This window comes from Chelonoidis abingdonii, chromosome 1 (assembly GCF_003597395.2).
Source record: "Chelonoidis abingdonii isolate Lonesome George chromosome 1, CheloAbing_2.0, whole genome shotgun sequence".
NCBI classification, from domain to species: domain Eukaryota; kingdom Metazoa; phylum Chordata; order Testudines; family Testudinidae; genus Chelonoidis; species Chelonoidis abingdonii.
In genome coordinates, this window is record NC_133769.1 from 154,178,308 (window position 1) to 154,197,661 (window position 19,354).

The 19,354-nt window shown below is 43.7% G+C and overlaps 1 protein-coding gene across 1 annotated transcript in view; it reads left to right on the top strand.

Moving 5' to 3' along the window:
- MAN1A2 (mannosidase alpha class 1A member 2) overlaps positions 1-19,354 on the top strand; it is a 334,119-nt gene that overhangs the window by 87,392 nt on the left and 227,373 nt on the right. The window contains exon 2 of the mRNA XM_075071704.1: positions 2,805-3,060. Within this exon, the coding sequence (XP_074927805.1) occupies positions 2,805-3,060 (256 nt within the window). The remainder of the gene's footprint in view (positions 1-2,804; positions 3,061-19,354) is intronic.

The window sequence follows — 19,354 nt, forward strand, 5'->3', positions numbered from 1 at the left end:
CCAAGAGAGAGATTTTTCGTGCCTTTAGCATAGCTATGCGAAATCCAGTGATACTTGTAAAGACGTTCTCAAAACTGAGTTTCTGCCGAGAGCGGAAGGTTTAATTTTTCCCAGGCACTCTGTGGGGGGGGAGCAAGTGGGGCAATTGGTTGCTGGACCCTGCAGTGGCCCCACAAGAAATACTAGTATGCACATTTTTTTATGGAGGTGCCCCGGAGATTGTCTGTCTTTGCCGCAGACTCCCTGAATCCTGCTTAGGCAGCCTGCTTTTGCTCAATAACGAGTTGCATCAACACGCTGTTTATGTTGTAAACGACAGCAAATTGTAGCTCACTCCAAGTGCATTCAAGGAGACATGGCCGCTCAAAAAACACAGTCCCCGACCAGTCCATCCTGATTGAATGGCTTGTCGTAAAACCCAGGTGGATCAGGCAAATGCTGAGAACTCATCTCTAGCAACACAAAGCTGGCATCTGACTGCTCATCTGGGCCTCAGAATTAGTTTTCCCATCCAACTATAATAAGTGATTTAAAATTTTAAAGTTAACAAACTGTGCCCTCTGGTATTAACTTGCTGTCACTGTCCAACCAAATACTGTTGTAGCGATATAATAAAATCTACACTCGTGTTCCCTGCAAGAAATGGAGGTAACCCTACTGAGGGAGGAGGGAGAGGAAGGACAATAGAGTGAGGGCACAGAGGTATAGTAAATTAACACGAGGTAATGTCTTGAACAACACATCCAGGCAGCAGGGGTAGGGATGATGTTTCATTTTCCTGGACTGGGGCTCATCTTCCAAAAGTTTGGAAAAATACCCCTAATATAAACAAATTGTAGGGGACTGCAGATAGACTGTGTCCGGCCTAGCAGGTGTCTCCGCTCTCGCGGCCTTGTGAAAGCCCTTTGCTTGCCTAGTGGCCGGTCATGTGTAGACAACAGCAATGCCAGTTATAACTTCCTTTTATCTGGTTGAAACCAGTTTCGTATGGCCTTAGGCCAAAGTGGCGGACCATAGCCTGTGGGAAGTCCTTTTTTGCATATGCTTATGAGTTGCTTTGTATTGTGTATATATAGGCTGTATGCTCCCGGTCCGCTTTGGCTCCTACCCACGCCAAACTCATATTGCTCTTCTCATGTAATCCCTCCCCCAGTGGCTAATTTTAAATGAAGCTACCCTCCGCTGACATGAATCTCCCTAAGGCACTGAAATTAAATATAGACTATAATTTGACATTTGAGAAGTGAAAGGGATGGTAGCCCTAATGGAAAAGCTAACAGCTTGGCCCTTCTGCAAGTCTCAAACTGCTGAATGAGCTTTAGGGTAGGGAAGGTTGTGCCTCCCAAACAGCTTGACCCTGCCCTCTATCTGACACCCACCCACTTCCTGCCCCCGGACTGCCCACCACTCCCTCAGAATCCCCGACCCATCCTGCTCCTTGTTGCCTCACCGTCCCCCAGAGACCTTTCAAACCACCATCCCAGGACCCCACCCCTGCTCCCTGTCCCCTGACTGCCCCGACCCCTATCTACCCCCCCGCTGAGTCCTGATAGACCCCCCGAATGCCCACAATCCAACCCCCATTCCCTGTCCCCTGACCTCCCCCTCCAACCTCTGCCCCCTCCCTGTGCTTTGAATGTCCCTGGGACTTCCTGCCCCTTAGCCAACCCCCTCGGCCCTGGCCCCTTACCCCCAGCTCTCCCCTCACCCGGAGTGTCAGCGCATCCAGAAACTTCCCTCGACAGCTGCAGCGTGGCTTCAGCGGGGCCCCTGAGCCCCTCCCCGCTCAGAGCTGTGTGGTAAGGGGACAGGGCTGTGAGCTCCAGGCTGAGCGGAGGGAACTCAGGCCCCACTGGAGCTCACAGCCCTACCCCCTTACTACGTGGCCCTGAGCGGGGCGGAGCTCAGGGGACTCTCCTGGATGCGCTGAGAGGGGCGGAGATGGGGTCGGGTGTGGACGGGGATGGGCGGGAGCCTCAGCCATTCTCGTGGGGGCCCCTGCTTGCCCCCCCCCCCCAGTGACCCTGAGCGAAAGGTAGGGAACAACCCTCTTGGTATTTTTTTTAATTATGTCATTGCTAAACATAATTTTGTGTGTTCTATATAGGGGGAGAGATGCGTTTATGAAACCATACGTCAGCCCTGTAGATGAAATTCAGAACATGGGGCCTTTTCTTTCTAAACTGTTGAATGAAAGGGCAAGGGAAAATACTGAGGCATGATTTACAATAACCAGTCACTGCCTCAGAAAGATGAGCGCTCTGGCATGGTTCGTGAACAAATAAGGCACCAAAGAGAAACTGTGTGGAATCGGTTTGAGAACTGGGACTAAATTCTAAACTGACACACTTCTGTGAAACTCTAAGTCAGGGGTAGGCAACCTATGGCATGAGTGCCAAAGGTGGCACATGAGCTGAGTTTCAGTGGCACTCACACTGCCTGGGTCCTGGCCACTGGTCCGGGGGGCTCTGCATTTTAATTTAATTTTAAATGAAGCTTCTTAAACATTTTAAAAACCTTATTTACTTTACATACAACATGAGTTTAGTTATATAATAAAGACCTATAGAAAGAGACCTTCTAAAAATGTTAAAATGTATTACCGGCACGTGAAACCTTAAATTACAGTGAATAAATGAAGACTCGGCACAGCACTTCTGAAAGGTTGCTGACCCCTGCTCTAAGTCAACATAATTGCCTACTGTAAACCAGTGCAGAATATGGCTTCTTCTCTTTAACGGGGGGTTGTCACTATTGTTGTTTCCTTTATGAAGCCAGGCTCTGACTAGCATTTGTTTCTTTAGAGAAGAAGAGGAGCGCCTGAGAAATAAGATCCGAGCAGACCATGAAAAAGCCTTAGAGGAGGCAAAAGAGAAGCTAAAGAAATCTCGAGATGAGATTCGAGCAGAGATTCAGACAGAAAAGAACAAAGTAGCCCAAGAAATGAAGAAGAAAGACAGCAAGCCTCTGCCACCCGTACCAGTACCAAATCTCATAGGGATAAACAGTGAAGACCCAACAGATAAGGATATCCGAGAGAAGAGGGACAAAATTAAAGAGGTAACAGGCAGTGTGTGATCATGGTTGTTGTAGGCTGTGATAGGAATTGTTTTATTTAGATTTTCATGAACATTTTATAAAATCACATTTAAAAAATTAAGTATGATTATAAATCTTTCCTTTTAAAAAAGTGTTTAAAAAACAAAACATTTAGTAACAAATACACAAGAACTATTCATCTGTTTTTAGGAAAAATTGAATTCTGGTTTGCAGTTAGAAATAACACAGGAGTACGGATGTCTTGTGGCACATTTTCAACGTTGTGCATTTTCAGTTTTCTGACTTCCTGAAGCAAAAGGTTCCTACAACATTTGATACCAAAGAAATAGGCTGGATGCATATGTGGTCATATATGCTTTCACATATTGAACATGTGATTCACACTTACTGTGTTCCTTATCAGTTCCAGTGGTCCATGTAGTCCAGTGTCGTTACTCTTAACAGTAGCCAAAACCAGCTACTTCAGAGGAAAGTGTAAAAAGCTCTATGGTGGACAATTATGGAATTGATTGTCTATAAGAGAAACTTGTTCCTAGTGGTTCCCAAACTGTGGGTCATGACTCCCAGGGGATCACAGAAAGGGTGCTGTGGGGGGTGGATGGGTTGTGGGTCTCCATCTATGGAGGGGCAGATAGACCAAACCTGAGTGGTGCTGTGACCATATATGCCAGGTCATAACACCTGGAGTAGGGAGCTGGGTCCTGCATGATAGGATGCAGGAGCCATAACTTCTTGGGGTGAGTGTGGAGTGGACTCCCTTTCACTCTCTCCCCCCATCCTGCTGCACATAGGAGCTGTGGTTGTCCAGAATGAGTGCAGGGCAGGCTTCCTCTCAGTCTCCTGGCAGCCTCAGGGTGGCATTAATAGAGGTGAGCCCAAAGGGGTCATGGCCTGGAAGCATTTGGGAACCACTGAGGTAGTGGTTAGCTCCTTCTTTGAAGCACTATGGTTTAGTCATGTAACTATGAGAATCTCATCTTTCATTTTTTTAAAAATGTTTGCGTCTCTTATGGTCATGGAGAAAAGCTAAAAAACATGATTTACCAGGAAGCAAAGCAAAAGAACTCAAAAATTCTTCTTCTTCATTGAGTGGTTGTATATCTTGCAGTCATGGTACTGTGCACCCTCAGATACCAGAGGTAGAAAATTTTTTCCCTATTGGTCTACACATGCTCACAGAATGCCCCCTCCCCTGCCTGCCTGAGGGCATAAAGGGCTTTGGGTATGGCTACACTTGAAATTTCAAAGCGCTGCCGCAGCAGTGCTTTGAAGTGTGAGTGTGGTCAGAGCGCCAGCGCTGGGAGAGAGCTCTCCCAGCACTGCACGTAAACCACATCCTCTATGGGTGTAGCTTGCAGCGCTGGGAGCCGCGCTCCCAGGGCTGCGGCACTGATTACACTGAGGCTTTACAGCGCCGTATCTTGCAGCGCTCAGGGGGGTGTTTTTTCACACCCCTGAGCGTGAAAGTTGCAGGGCTGTAAAGTGTGAGTGTAGCCATACCTTTTGTTTCTTCAGGTGCACCTTAGACTAGAGATGGAACACTAAAGAATCCTTATCTCTGTTTTAAGATTGGGTTTAATCTATTGTAAATAGTGGAGGTTTTTTTAGTCAGTTAGCTTTAGATTAGTTCTTGTGTTAGTATTTTGAGCTAGTTTTAACATTTACTTAGATGTTGGTGCTGGGTAGTAGACAGCTGTGCCATTTCCTAAATCTCCCAGTTTTAAAATGTGCCCCTTGTATAACATTGCTATGATGACCAGAAACACTCCTCAAAAGTGAGGGGCATATTTCTAGTAAATGTGTTATCTACTGTTCTTTTGCCAAGTGGTCTAAGAAGAACATGGAGATTAAATTTAGGGTGTAACTCCTGGACAGATCTATCAGATTTGACTCAGATTCTGGTCAGTCAGATCAGTCTGTCTCCAGTGTTCCCTCTACAAATAGTGCTGCTGGAGCAGTTAAAAGATCTTTGGCTGAAAAGGGAAACAAATTTCATTCTCCTGGCCCTTCAAAGAAAAAGAAGATGAGATCACCTCAAGACATAAGAAAGTGCCCTAAGAAATCCTAAAGGATACCAGTGAGAGCTTCGTACATTACACAGAGAGACTTCTGATCATTCTAAGGCTTCAGCAAACCTCTGAAGATTACGGTACTGTCTACGGTACATGCTCCATCAGTATGCAAGGATTTGGTAGCAAGTACACAAAGCACTATCTAAGGCCAAGGATACAGCCTTCTTGACTTCTTTCTTTTTGATACTGCATACACTGGTATCAATAGGTTCTACAGCTACAGGATCAGTACTGATTATTTCAGCTTCCTTGTTTATGGTACCATGAGATTTAGTGGTATCTGCTCATTCAGAATCACTTCTGGTTCATAGTGACAATCCATTATCGTTATCTTGTAGGGGTGAATCATCAGTATTGCCTATTACACTTCTGATCTGGTATTCACTTAATGAAGATTCCTTAAAGAGCTACTCATCCTTATTTGGAAGAATCTGCATTAACTTCATCAGCTACTGAAGCCAGTTTGGAGGGATTTCCTTTATTTCTTATATGTATATCTCTCACTGGACATTTGTCCTAAAACCAGATCTCAGAAGTCTTCTTGTAAAGGATTATGTACCTACCCATGCTTCTTGGTTTCCTCCTCCTTGGGCTACCATGTGGTTACCCTTATGGGTAATAGATGTGGCCAAACTGATATTCTTTGGCTCCTCATCAGGACTGTAGAGACCCATCTTCATCTCATTCAAGGCACAGGTAGCCAGCACCTGAACAATCAGAAATTGGTCATCCTGATGAGAAACCTCATACATCTCTTATCTATATCAGGAGGTTTCCTCTGAGGAAGAATGACAAGGTCAGTCAGAGCAGCCTCCTGTAATTTATCTCCTGCTTATGAAGGGGTAATAATAATTTCCTTCGCACCAACAGATGGTTATAGATCTTTGCAAGATATTTTAAAGAGGATTGCAGCAGCTCTGGAAATACCAGTTGAAATGGTGTGACCCAAGAACCCCTTAATGCCAACTGGCAAGGGAGTTACAGGAATGTCCTGATTCTGGTATGTCCATTCTGGGTCACCAAAGAATGTTATTTAAGGGCTTAAATGAAAGCTCGGGTCACACTACTCGTTAATATTGTTGTGAAATGTATATACTGATACACTGTAAGGGGAAAAGGGAGCAGAGGGAAGAACAGGCACACACATGCATATGTGTATATACGTAATGGTGGGTCCCAAAAAGAGACAATGCAGTTGATGGATCAACTTAGTAAAAAGTTTAGGAACCACTGGTCTAAATGGATTCTAAGACCCATCCCCATTATTGAAAGTCCTTGTAAGGTTTTGGCTGGTTAAAGAACTGAGAGGCACTTAGTTGCCTTGCCCCTCTATGCACTTGGGCGGGGGTTATTCCTTGAACATATAAGGACCAACTGGGGACTGCTAACAAGAAAAAAACTTCCAATCTCTATTGCTAGGGAGTGTGCAATACTATGATTAGAATGCATATGGAAAACAAACCTCAAAGAACATCCGTTATTATAAGGTAACTTAACCTCTCAAAAAAAAAAGATCTCTGATTTTGGGCAACCTGACTAATTTGTTTTTTGTGCTTGAGGTTGGCATCACAAAGTTTGTTCAATCAAAGAAAAAATATTTACTATTGTTTCCAAATACTTGGAATTTAGCCTACTATAAGACAGCAGTTTGGGCTCACAGGAGAATAGATTTAGGTTATTAATAATCCATTTTAGGTTGTTGAACTTACATGACTGTTTCTCATTTTAAAACGCTTTCCACTTTGAACTCTTGTTTGTTCCTGCAATTCTTCCATTGTACTGTTGTCTGTATTAAAAAAATACACTTGAGTTCACTCCAGGCATTGGGTAGACTACGGTAATTATTACACGGCCTTCCGTAAGAAAGTCTGCAATAGCAGTTTCTCAACAGAGATTGAGAAACGAGGGTTTAGGGAGAATTATGTAGTGCTGCCTACACTGCTTTTCACCCTCTTCTTCCCAAGCTTCTGAGCTGAAGGAGTTTTCCATGCCCCTCTGCTGTTGGTGAATATTTTTCAGGGAAAGTGAACAGGAGGGAAAATCCCTGTACATTTAGGGGAATACTCAACTGTAAAGTGCTATAGACCACTGCAAAGCAATAATTCAAAGAGTTAATACCTCTAAACTCTTAAATCTGAAACTAATGTACCACACTCATATGCACATACCAACACTACCATCTTCCCTCCTCTCTCACATTAACAATTAATTTGAAGTCAGTCTTTGCAAGGGAAGTGTTTAATGTATTACAACACAAAGCGTAAACTAGGTTTTGCTTGCAACAAGTTCTAGACCTCCCTTAGGCATTCAAAAACTTCAGGAAACTTCCCAACACTCCCACATTAAATTTGTTTGTTTAAAAACTAGAACCCAGTATTTGTACAATGCATAGTTCTCTGCTGAGACACAAGTTAGATTATTTTGAGCTTTCTGTACCCCATTGTTTGGACTAGATGAACAAAAGATGATAAGAACAAATTTTGAAGTGTGACAAAGCACTAATTTTTCTAAGTCTTAGAAATCAGCGACAAGTATGTTGGATTTATTGAGTTTTAAGTTATATTTATGTTGTGGTAGCATCTAGATGCCAGAGCCCCATTCTGCTAGCCCTGTAAAAACATGTAACAGAGACTGCCCCTGTCCCAAAGAGCCTACAATCTAAGTATAAGAATATAGACAACAGTTGGATGCAACCTTAATTCAACCCTCTTGTGCATATGCACTGTTAAAAAGTCTTTAATTACATGATCACAGACATTTTTCCCATAGAGCACCTACCTCCTTCTGTGCAGACTACATGTGGTGCACAGTGAATGGGTAGCTATTCAATGTTTTTTTATCCTCATCATTAATTTCCTGGCCCCATGTCTTATTTACTCCACACTATCCAAACCCTGCATTGAATACAGAATTATCAATTAATTCTTGGACTTTTCTGTGGCACATCACTGTAGAATCTGAATGTTTTACAAATATTAATGAATTTATCTTTTCAAGGTAAGATGTGGTATTATCCCTACTTTACAGATGGGGAACTGAGGTACAGATAAACATTTTTTTACAGTTTTTACTCTGGACATTCTATTTCAACCTTTGCTTTGTTTGTCTCTCTTTAGATAACTCCCTCCCAGTAAAACCCTTCAAAAAGAATAAAAACAGACAAACAAACACACACACACAAATCATGGCACCAACTTGACATTTGCAAACCACCACTTACTTCTCTCTACTTGGTGTCAAGTATCAGGGAGGAAGTGGGTATTCACCCACAAAAGCTCATGCTTTAATACATCTATTAGTCTATAGGTACCACAGGACTCTTTGCTGCTTTCTCTCTACTTGTATATTTCCTTTCCTCTCACCCTTTGTGTCTCCTCTATTTAGATTGTAAACTTCTGGGATGGGGACTATGTACTACTCTGTGTTTATACCATGGTTAACTCCATGGGGTCCCAATCTCAGCTGGGTTCCATAAACACTACAATAATAATCTTAATAGAATAAGGTCCATTTTTTAAAATCTTCTCTAATTTTGGGTACCCAATTTAGGACTTCTAGGACTTGATTTTTTTTTTTTACTTAGTATTTTATAGCACTTTATACATTCAAAGCATGGTTCCCATTCACTTCACTTGCAGCTCTGAGTGCTCAGCACTTCAGATCCCAAGTGTCTCAAAGTGAGGTCACAGAAAATGAGGAAAACACATCAACCTTTTTCGAGGTGGCCACTAATTGTAAGTGACTTGCCAGCATCACGTAGGATCCTTGTGACAGAAGCAGGGAAAGAATCCAGTTCTCCAGGAAGACTTCAACTCTGTGATCTCATGGTTAAACCTTTCTCTTCCTGCAGTCCCCTATCTCCTTCACTACACAGTCTCCATCAAATTAGGTTCAATAGACAAGTCTCCTTCACTATAGAATATTGATTCCTTGCCTGAGTACCATCTTTCTCATGTTCCTAATGTATTTATAGAACCTCTTCTAATTGCCTTTTATTACCTTGCCAGGTGTAATTCATTTTGTTCATTAGCCTTTCTGATTTTTGTCCCTACATGCTTGTGCTATTCTTTGGTATTCATCCTTAGCAATTTGTCCATGTTTCCACTTTCTGTAGGATTCTTTTTGATTTACAGGTCATTAAAGAGGTCCTGATGCAGCCATATTGGCCTTTTACTATTCTTTCTGTTTTTCCTTTGCACTGAGATAGTTTGCTGTTGTGCCTTTAGTGTTGTTTCTGTGAGAAACAGCCAACTTTTCTGCACTCCTTTTTGCTTTAGATTTTCTTCTCATGGGATCTCACCTACCAGTTCTCTGGGTTTGTTAGTCCGCTTTTTTGAAGTCCATTGTCCTTATTCTGTTGCTTTCAGTCCTTCCCTTCCTTAGACTCAAGAAATCGATCATTTCATGATTCACTTTCATCCAAGCTGCCTTCCTCCTTGAGATTCGCAACCAATTCTTTCCTCTTAGTCAGAATCAAGCATAAAATGGATGTTTCCCCTAATTACGTCTTCCCCCTCTGAAACAAAAAGTTGTTCCAACAAATTGCAAGAACAAATTGGACATTTTTATGTTTTGCTGTATTATTATTCCAGTAGATATCTGGACAGTTAGTCCCCCATTACTACCTGGTCTTGTGTTTTAGATATTTCTGTTATTTGTTCTAGAAATGTCTGACTCACCTCCTCCTGATTTGGTGGTCTATGGTAGACCTCTACAATGACATTACCCCTGTTTCCCCCTATCCCTTTTATCTTCATCCAGAGTCTTTCTTCCTGAGCAAGGTGTACCTTCTATACCAATAATCCAGTCATGAGATGTATCCCATGAAGTTTCTGTGATATCAGTTAAGTCATAATTTAGCTTGTGTACTAAGACTTCCAGTACTTCCTGTTTACTCTCCATAGTACTTCGCATTTGTGTATACACATCTAAGAAGTTGAGTATATTCATCCATGGTTTTTCTTGTTGCTTATATGATCCTGTTGAAATTTTCCATTCCTCCCAGCTCCCCAAATTCTGGGAATCTGTCAAGGTCATCTTTGCATAGTTAACTGTGGGCTTTTGTCATCCACCGCCTTTGAAATTAGTTAAAAGTCCATCTTGCTGTGTTGGCAAGTCAGTGTCCCAATATGCTCTTCCCCTTCTTTAGGTGGACCCCATTTCTGCCCAGAAGTCCTTCATGGAACAGCATCCCATGGTCAAGGAAGCCAAAGCCCTCCTGTCAACACCATCTGTGCAGTCATGCATTCGACTTGAGGATGAGTCTGTCTCTGCTTGGGCCCTTATCCTCTGACAGCAGGATGGATAAGAATGTCACCTGCATCCCCCTGACTTTCTCATTCTTGCTTGCAGCAATGATGAACATCACAGAGGATACTGAAAAGTTGGAGATGGTGCAGAGAAGAGCCACAAAAATTAGTTGTGAGCTAGAGAAAAAACCTCAATGCAAGACACTTTCGAAATTAGGCAAAGGTTTCTAACCATCAGAGGTGTGATGTTCTAGATCAGCCTTCCAAGGGGAGCTGTGGGGGCAAAAAACCTAATTGACTTCAAGACTGAACTTGATACGTTTATGGAGGGGATGGTATGATGAGATTCCCTACAATGGCATGTGGCCCATTGGTGACTGGCAGTAGCAAAAATCCCCAGCTGCTGGAGACAGGACACTCGATGGGGAGGGCTCTGAATTACTACAGAGAATTCTTTCCCAGGTATCTGCCTGGCGGGGCTTGTCCACATGCTCAGGATCTAACTGATCGCCATATTTGGGGTTGAGAAGGAATTTTTCCCCTGATCAGATTGGCAGAGACCCTAGGGCGGTTTTGCCTTTCTCTGCAGCATAGGACACAGGTCACTTGCAGGTTTAAATTACTGAAAATGGTGAATTCTTTGTAACATGAAGTCTTTAAACCATGATTTGAGGACTTCAGTAACTCGCCCAGAGATTAGGGTTCTATTTCAGGCATGGGTGAGGTTCTGTGGCCTGCAATGTGTGGGAGGTCAGAGTAGATGAGCATGACAATCCCTTCTGACCTTAAAGTCTATGAGCCTCTGAGATTTAAGGAGATCCATCTGTTTAGCTTGTCAAAAAGGAAAGTGAGAGGTGACTTTGTTACAGAGTATAAGTATCTTCATGGGGAGAAAATATTGGCAACTAAAGGGCTCTTTAATCTAGTGGAGAAAGGCATGACAATAACCAATGGCTGGAGGCTGAAGCCAGGCAAATTCAAATTAGAAATAAGGCTCAAATTTTTAACAGTGACGGTGATTAACCACAGCAATAAGCTACCAAGGAATGTGGTGGATTGTCCATGTCGTAATGTCTTCAAATCAAGCTGTGTATAATTGCAGGGTAGATGTTTGGTCTCAAGCTGGAGCCCAGGTTCTTGAAGCCTCTCCCCTCATGGAGTCCCAGATCTTAATCTCCAGCCCAAGCCCGCACATCTGCTCTGCAATTTTACAGCCCCACGGCCCAAGCCCAGCGAGTCGGAGTGAGCTGACCCGGGCCAGCTGTGTAAACATACTCTAAGACATCAAGATTGGATGCCTTTCTGGAAACTATTATTCAGTCAAACAGAAGTTACTAGGCTGAACACAGGGATAATTGGGTGAAACTGAAAGATCTATGAAATAGAGGAGGTTATATGAGATGATTTAATGGTGCTTTTGGGTTTTAAAATCTATTAAATCTATAAATATTGACTAGCATTGTGCCAATAAGAAATCAGAGTGGGACCTTGCTTATGAATATCTCCATTGGAAGATGATTTTTATTTACAATTACTTTGAGATGTTAGTTAACCTGACTTTAATCCATTTAATATGTGCTACATTTATTTTGTATAGCACCAGTTTTTAATCAGACTGTCATGTGGTACTAATTCAAATGCATTACAGAAGTCTAAGTATATTATATCAGGACAACTAGGTTTGTTAATTGAACTTGTAAACTCATGTAAAAAGGGTATAAAGTTTGTTTTACATCTATTTTCCCTAAAACCATGTTGACTGGCATTAATTATGTTACTATCCTTTATTGACTGAGTACAATAACAGCCTTTCCATGATTTTGCTCGTGATCAGTGCCAAATTAATCAGCCTGTGCTTTCCCAAGTCATCCCATTTAGCCTTTTAAAATATGGCTACAACATTAGTTTTTTTCTGTTTCTCTTTTTTCCATTTCAGTGTTCTAAATTATGTTAAAACTCAACTTTACGGTTCAGAGAGCTACTTGGCCAACTCCTTTAAAATTTAAGGGAAAGTGACGTAGATTTTAAAATGTTTTCATTTAGGAGATACTGTTTAACATCCTGTCTAAATATTGTTGGAACGGAAGGTGTTTAATTATCACTGAAATATATGAATACATATCCAGCTTCTTTCCAAATACAGAATTGAAATGTTTATGGAACACATCTACCTTTTCTGCTTCTTTATTGAAAATTTTACCATCTGAATTCAGTAGCAGAGTACAGTAGCTCTTCACTGAACGTAGTTATGTTCCTGAAAAATGCGACTTTAAGTGAAACAATGTTAAGCTAATCCAATATCCCCATAAGAATAAATGTAAATAGGGGGGTTAGGTTCCAGGGAATTTTTTTTTGCCATACAGTACAGTACTATAGTTGGGAGGTGCCCCTGCCTTACCCCACACAGGCACAGCCCACTGGCACTGGTGATAGTGAGGCAGGGAAGGAGGCTGAAGGTGCTGTAGGCTAGGAGAAGCACATTGCGCAGCAGCAGCGGCATCTTCCCCTACTCTGCAAGCACCAGGGGCAGGGGGCTAAACCCACTGCCCACCCACGTCACCCCTTCCCCCAAGCCCGCATCCCCCAGGAATGCAGGGGCAAGATTAGAAAGGCAAAGGCACAAAATGAGCTCAAACTAGCTATGGGAAGAAAGGGAAACAAGAAGACTTTTTATCAATACATGAGAAGCAAGAGGAAGACCAAGGACAGGGTAGGCCCACTGCTCAGTGAGGAGGGAGAAACAGTAGCAGGAAACTTGGAAATGGCAGAGATGCCTAATGACTTGTTTGTTTCGGTCTTCACTGAGAAGTCTGAAGGAATGTCTAACATAGTGAATGCTTATGGGGAAGGGGGTAGGATTTAGAAGATTAAATAAAAAAAGAGCAAGTTAAAAATCACTTTAGAAAAGTTTAGATGGCTGCAAGTCACCGGGCCTGATGAAATGCATCCTTAGAATTACCAAGGAGTTAATAGAGGAGGTATCTGAGCCTCTAGCTATTATCCTTGAAAATCATGGGAGACGGAGAGATTCCAGAAGGACTGAAAAGGGCAAATATAGTGGCCCATCTATAAAAAGGGCAATAAACAACCCCAGGAAACTACAGACCATTTAGTTTAACTTTCTTTGCCAGGGAAGATAATGGAGCAAGTAATTAAAAAGAAAATCATCTGCAAAACACTTGGAAGGGTGGTAAGGTGAGGGAAATAGCAGCATAGATTTTGTAAGGAAAAATTCATGTCAAAACCAATCTGATCAATCTCTTTGACTAGGATAACAAGTCTTGTGGATAATGGAGAGCGGTGGATGTGGATACTAGACTTTAGTTAAGGCATTTGATTACGGTTCTCGCATGATATCCTTATCAATAAACTAGGCAAATACAATTTAGATGGGGCTACTATAAGGTGGGTGATAACTGGCTGGATAACCGTTACTCAGAGAGTAGTATTAATGGCTCCCAATCCTACTGGAAAAGTATAACAAGTGGGTTTCCACAGGGGTTTGTTCTGGGACCGCTCTGTTCAATATCTTCATCACGACTTAGATGTTGGCATAGGAAAGTAGCTATTAAGTTTGCGGGACGATACCAAATTTGGAGGGATTGCCAACTGCTTTGGAGGACAAGTCAAAATTTCAAAATGATCTGACAAATTTGGAGAAATGGTTCTGAGGTAACCGGAGGAAGTTCAATTAAAGACAAATGGCAAAAGTGCTCCACTTAGGAAGGAACAATCAGTTCACACATACAAATGGGAAGAGACTGTCTAGGACGGAGTATGGCAGAAAGAGATCTAGGGGTCTGTCATTGATTTACAATTTCCCCACTCTGAAAACCTTAGCGTCCAAAAGATTGGGGTCCAGCATGAATTCCTCTAACCTTAATTTACAACTTAAACCTGTAGCGCTGCAACCCACAGGAATTCCAGTGCCTGGTACACTCTGGTCCCTCAAACCTTTTCCAGCCCCCCCCAGACCTAGACCCTCTGGATCTTACTACAAGGCAAAGTAAACCCTTTCCCCCACCATTACCTTCCCAGGCTTCCCCTCCCTGGTTTACCCTGGAAGATCACTGTGATTTTCAGACTCCCCTGAATTCTTAACAGGAGAGGAAAAAATGCACCATCCCACTCCTTCTCTCTCCCCTCCGACTTTCTCTGAGGAGAGACCAGTTAATCCTAACACAGAGAGAAATTAGCCTCTCTCTCCCCTTCCTCCCTTTTCTCCTCACCAATTTCCCTGTTATCAAACCCCGTCCCCTGAGGTCTCACACCAGAATAAAAAAAAAAATCAGGTTCTTAAACAGAAGCTTTAATTAAGAGAGAAAAACAATAAAAATTATCTTTTGTAAATTTAAAATGGAATAGGTACAGGGTCTTTTCAGCTATAACACTGGGAATACCCTCCCAGCCTAAGTATTCAAGTACAATTAAAATCCTTTCAGCAAAATACAAATTTTAACTTCCTTCCAGCCCAAATGCACAATTAAACTTCCAGCCAAATCACATTTGCAAATAAAGAAAACAAAAACATAAGCCTTAATTCGCCTTATTCTACCTAGTTACTCACTATTGAACTGTAAGAGTCTGTATTGGAGAGCTTGCGAGAGAAACCTGGTTTCACGTCAGTCACTCTCAGAACCCAGAGAGAACAACAACAATTCTAACGCACACACAGAAATTTCCCTCCTCAAGATTTGAATGTGTCCTGTCCCCTGATTATCTCTGGTCAGGGTGGACAGCCAGGCTTACTGACTTCGTTAACCCTTTCAGGTCAAAAAGATAATAAACTACTTTTCTGTTCTATTAACTTCTACTATCTGTTTATGACAGGTCATACGTGGACACAGGCTAAATATGAGTCAACAGTGTGATACTGTTGCCAAAAAAAGCAAACGTGATTCTGGGATGCATTAACAGTGTGTGTAAACAGACACGAAGACGTCATTCTCTTCCACTCTACTTCTGCGCTTGGTTAGGCCTCAACTAGAGTATTGTTGTCCAGTTCTGGGAACTGATTTCAAGGAAAGATGTGGAGAGATTGGAGAGAGTCCAGAGAAGCAACAAGAATGGTTTAAAGGTCTTGAGACATGACCTATGAAGGAAGACTGAACAGGATGGGTTGTTTAGTTTGGAAAAGAGATGACTGAGGGGACATGATAGCAGTTTTCAGGTATTTAAAAGTGTGTTCATAAGAGGAGGGGAGAAAAACTTGTTCACCTTAGGCCCTTAATGATTAGAACAGACGCAATGGGCTTAAAACTGCAGCAAGGAGATTTAGGTTGGACATTAGGAAAAAGTTCCTAACTGTCAAGGTAGTAAACACTGGAATAAATTGCCTAGGGAGGTTGTGGAATCTCCATCTCTGGAGATATTTAAGAGTAGGTTAGATAAATGTCTATCAGGGATGGTCTTGACAATATTTGGTCCTGCCATGAGGGCAGGGGACTGGACTTGATGACCTCTTGAAGTCTCTTCCAGTCCTAGAGTCTATGAATCTATAAATCTATAAATCATTAACCCACCTCCTCTCCTCCCCTTTACTCCGTACGTGGCATCCACACACCTTCTCCTCCCTCCCCTGCCCCCTGCCTTTGGCAATCAGCTGGCTTGCAGCATTCAGGAGGGAGGGGGGAGGAGTAAGGACATGGGGCACAGGCTCCCCCTCCTTCCCCTGCCTCCTGAACACCGCAAGTCAGCTGATTGCTGCGGGCAGGAGGTGAGAGGGACGGGGGGAGATCCACCATGTCCTCGCTCCTCCCCCCTCCCTCCTGCCCATGGCAATCAGCTGGCTTGCGATGTTCAGGGGGTAGGAGGGAGGAGCAAGGAGTCGGTGTGCAGGCTCTCCTCTCCCTCCCCTGCCTCCTGCCCACGGCAATCAACTGGTTTGTGTCATTTGGGAGGGAGGGGGAGCCTGCACGCCGAGTCCTCGCTCCTCCCCCCTTCTTCCTGAACACCGCAAGCTAGCTGATTGCTGCGGGCAGGAGGTGGGGGGAGGAGGGGGAAGGCACTGATCCACAGGGTCTGCTGGTGGGCGAGAAGTGCTGTGGAGGGAGCGGGCGTAAGGGAGCTTATAAGGGGGCTGCCAGCTGTGGACAAAGCAGGAAGCCAAACGACGTTATAGCGAAGTATTGCACAACTTTAAATGGAGCATGTTCTGTAACTGAGCAGGGATGTAAGATCGAAATGACATTAAGCGAGACGACGTTATGTGCGGAGTTACTGTACTGGGATTTCTTTTGTCCCTGATATATTTTAATATTTCTTTTATTGTTAACTTTACCTGCTATAGATGTTTCACTGATATCTTTAGTTTTTCTTATTGATTGTCTATATTTCATAACCTCTTATTCACAGTCATTGCTATCAACTTTCCCTTTCCCCCATGTTTATACACGTTTCATTGCTTGTTTCACTTTCTTAACCATAGCGATTTTTTAAACCAAATCAGCATCAATTTGTTATAGTGGAATTGTGAGATTTTGGAGTCTGGTAATATAATCTTAAACAATTCCCAGTTGTTGCTTACATTTTTCTGTTTAAATTTTTTCCTCCCAATCATAGATTCATAGATTATAAGGCTGGAAGGGACCATTGTAATAATCTAATCTGCCCTCCTTGTAATACAGGCCATATGAATTCCCTGAATTAATTTGTTTGAACTAGAGCATATCTTTCAGCATAAAATTGATTTCAAAATTTCTAGTGACAGAGAATCTCCCATAACCCTTGGTAAGTTGTTCCAATGGTTAATTATCTTCACTGTTAACATGTGCAATTTACTTCTAGTCAGAATTTGTCTTCCTGCCATTGGCTCTTGCTAGATCTTTGTCTGCTAGACTGAAGTGACCTGTATTATCAACATTCTGTTCACTATGTAGGTACTTAAATGTTGCTCATCTTTGTTTTAAATTTTAGGACGCTGGCTTGTATAAAGAAACAACCCTATATATTATTACTAGTGTTTTGCTCGTATTTTATGCTACTCTGTATATATTCTGTAACTTGCTTTTCTGGTCTTTGTCCTCATTTAAAATGCAGTGTTGAACTCACAGTTCAGTAATTTTCCTTTTTCTCATTGTTTAAATGTAAAAAAGAATAAAGACATATATCTATAGAGACATCACAGGAGAAGGAATCATTTTAAATTTGCACACCTTCTTCTTCGAGGGATTGCTCATGTGTATTCCACAATAGGTGTGTGTGTGCTCGCCACATGCACTGGTGCCGGAAGTTTTTCCCCTAGCAGTATCTGTAGGGGAGCGCCCCTAGCAACCCCTGGAGTGGCGCCACTATGGAGCAGTATAAGGAGCGCTGTGCGCTCCCTCCACCATCAGTTCCTTCTTGCCGCCAGTGAAGGTGCATCGGAACTGCTCTGCTCCAGCTTGTCTACAGCTTTCCTCTTGAACTCTTGTTCATTCATAGTTAGTAGTACCTGTAGTTAAAGTAATTTAGATTAGTGTCACTTTAGTTTAGTGTGCCCGGGTCAGGGCATGCCACATGCCCCGAGCTTTAACTCATGTGACACTTGCAGATGGCCAATGCCAGTGAGTGACCCACATATGGACTGTTTATGCTATCTGGGGGAAACCCATCTCAGTGATAGCTACAAGATTTGCAGATCTTTCAAGCCTCAGACCAAGAAGGAACAGGACATTTGGCTCCAAGCCATTCTGATGGAGTCGGTGTTGACCCCGATTCCGGTGCACCGCTCCGAGTCGGCATTGGGTATCGCGGTGTCGGTGTGCAGCGACCCTTTGCTGCCTTCCACCAGTCAGCACCGCGGAGCATGCCAAGAAGGCTAAGAAGAGGTCTTCTCTGCTGAGGCACCAAAGCAAGACCAGGGGACAGACTAGACCGACTTTGGACAGTTCTCGGTCCCCATCGGCCTCCAGACCTCCAACTCAGGTTGAGTGGAGTAGCCTGGCCCATTCAACACAGGCTGTCCCGGATGTCCGGTTGCCCTCCACGCTGGAGGCCCGGCAAGCGGCCCGGGATGTTATGTCTCTGCTGGTACCGGGGGCACCGCCACCACGGGCTCCCTGGTCCAGAGGCAAGCCACCGCTTGGATCCCTGCAGTTGCTGCCTGGTTAGTACCACTCTCTGTCAAGGGAATGTTCCCGATGCCGTACACCGCTCAGTGATTATCCTGTGCATAGTCCATGCTGGTCACCGTTGACCCCCACCAGGTTGTTTGGCTGGTTTCTGACTGACAGGGGTTCCAGGCACCACTCTGCCTCAAGGGACTGCAGACCTCATGAGGGGAGTGTGCCCCATCGAGACCGAGATAGATGGTCCTCATCTCTGAGAGGCTACCGTATCCCGTTGCAATACATGCGTTGACACCATTCCCATTCTTTGTCTTGCTCTGGAGCCAATTGTGGAGCAGCTGCTACCAGTGGTACCATTCCTCCAAGTCCAGATCATGGTCTCGTGGTCAGCACTGTTCCTGATGTCACTGCTTCTCCCAGTCCAGGGACAGGGGCAGGTTGTACACCAGCCCGGCCTCCGCCAGTGGGAGCTCGCTTGGTGGCCGGAACCTTGGAAAGACCATCTGCCTCCCTTTCCCTGCCTCCCAGAAAGGAGTTGGTGGGGTGTGCATCTTCGGTTCCATGCCCGGAGGGCAACCAAGTGGTGGGACCTCCGGTATTAGTGGGTACGCAGAGTACCGCACCCACATCCTCATCTTCCCCTGATGAGGCGATTACGGTCCCTCCTCCTTCTGTTCCGCATGAGGACTCTAAAGCCCACCAGGAACTATTGAAAAGAGTGGCATTGAGCCTCAACCTTCAGGCTGAGGAGGTGGAGGAACTGTCGGACTCCCTCTTCAACGTCCTGTTGGCCTTGGTACCAGGCAGGGTGGCCCTCCCACTACATGAAAGGGTGGCAAAAATTTTAAATGCCTTGTGGCAAACCCCAGCTTCCTTGTCCCCCATCTTTAAGAGGGCAGAACAGAAGTACTTTGTGCCCACCAAG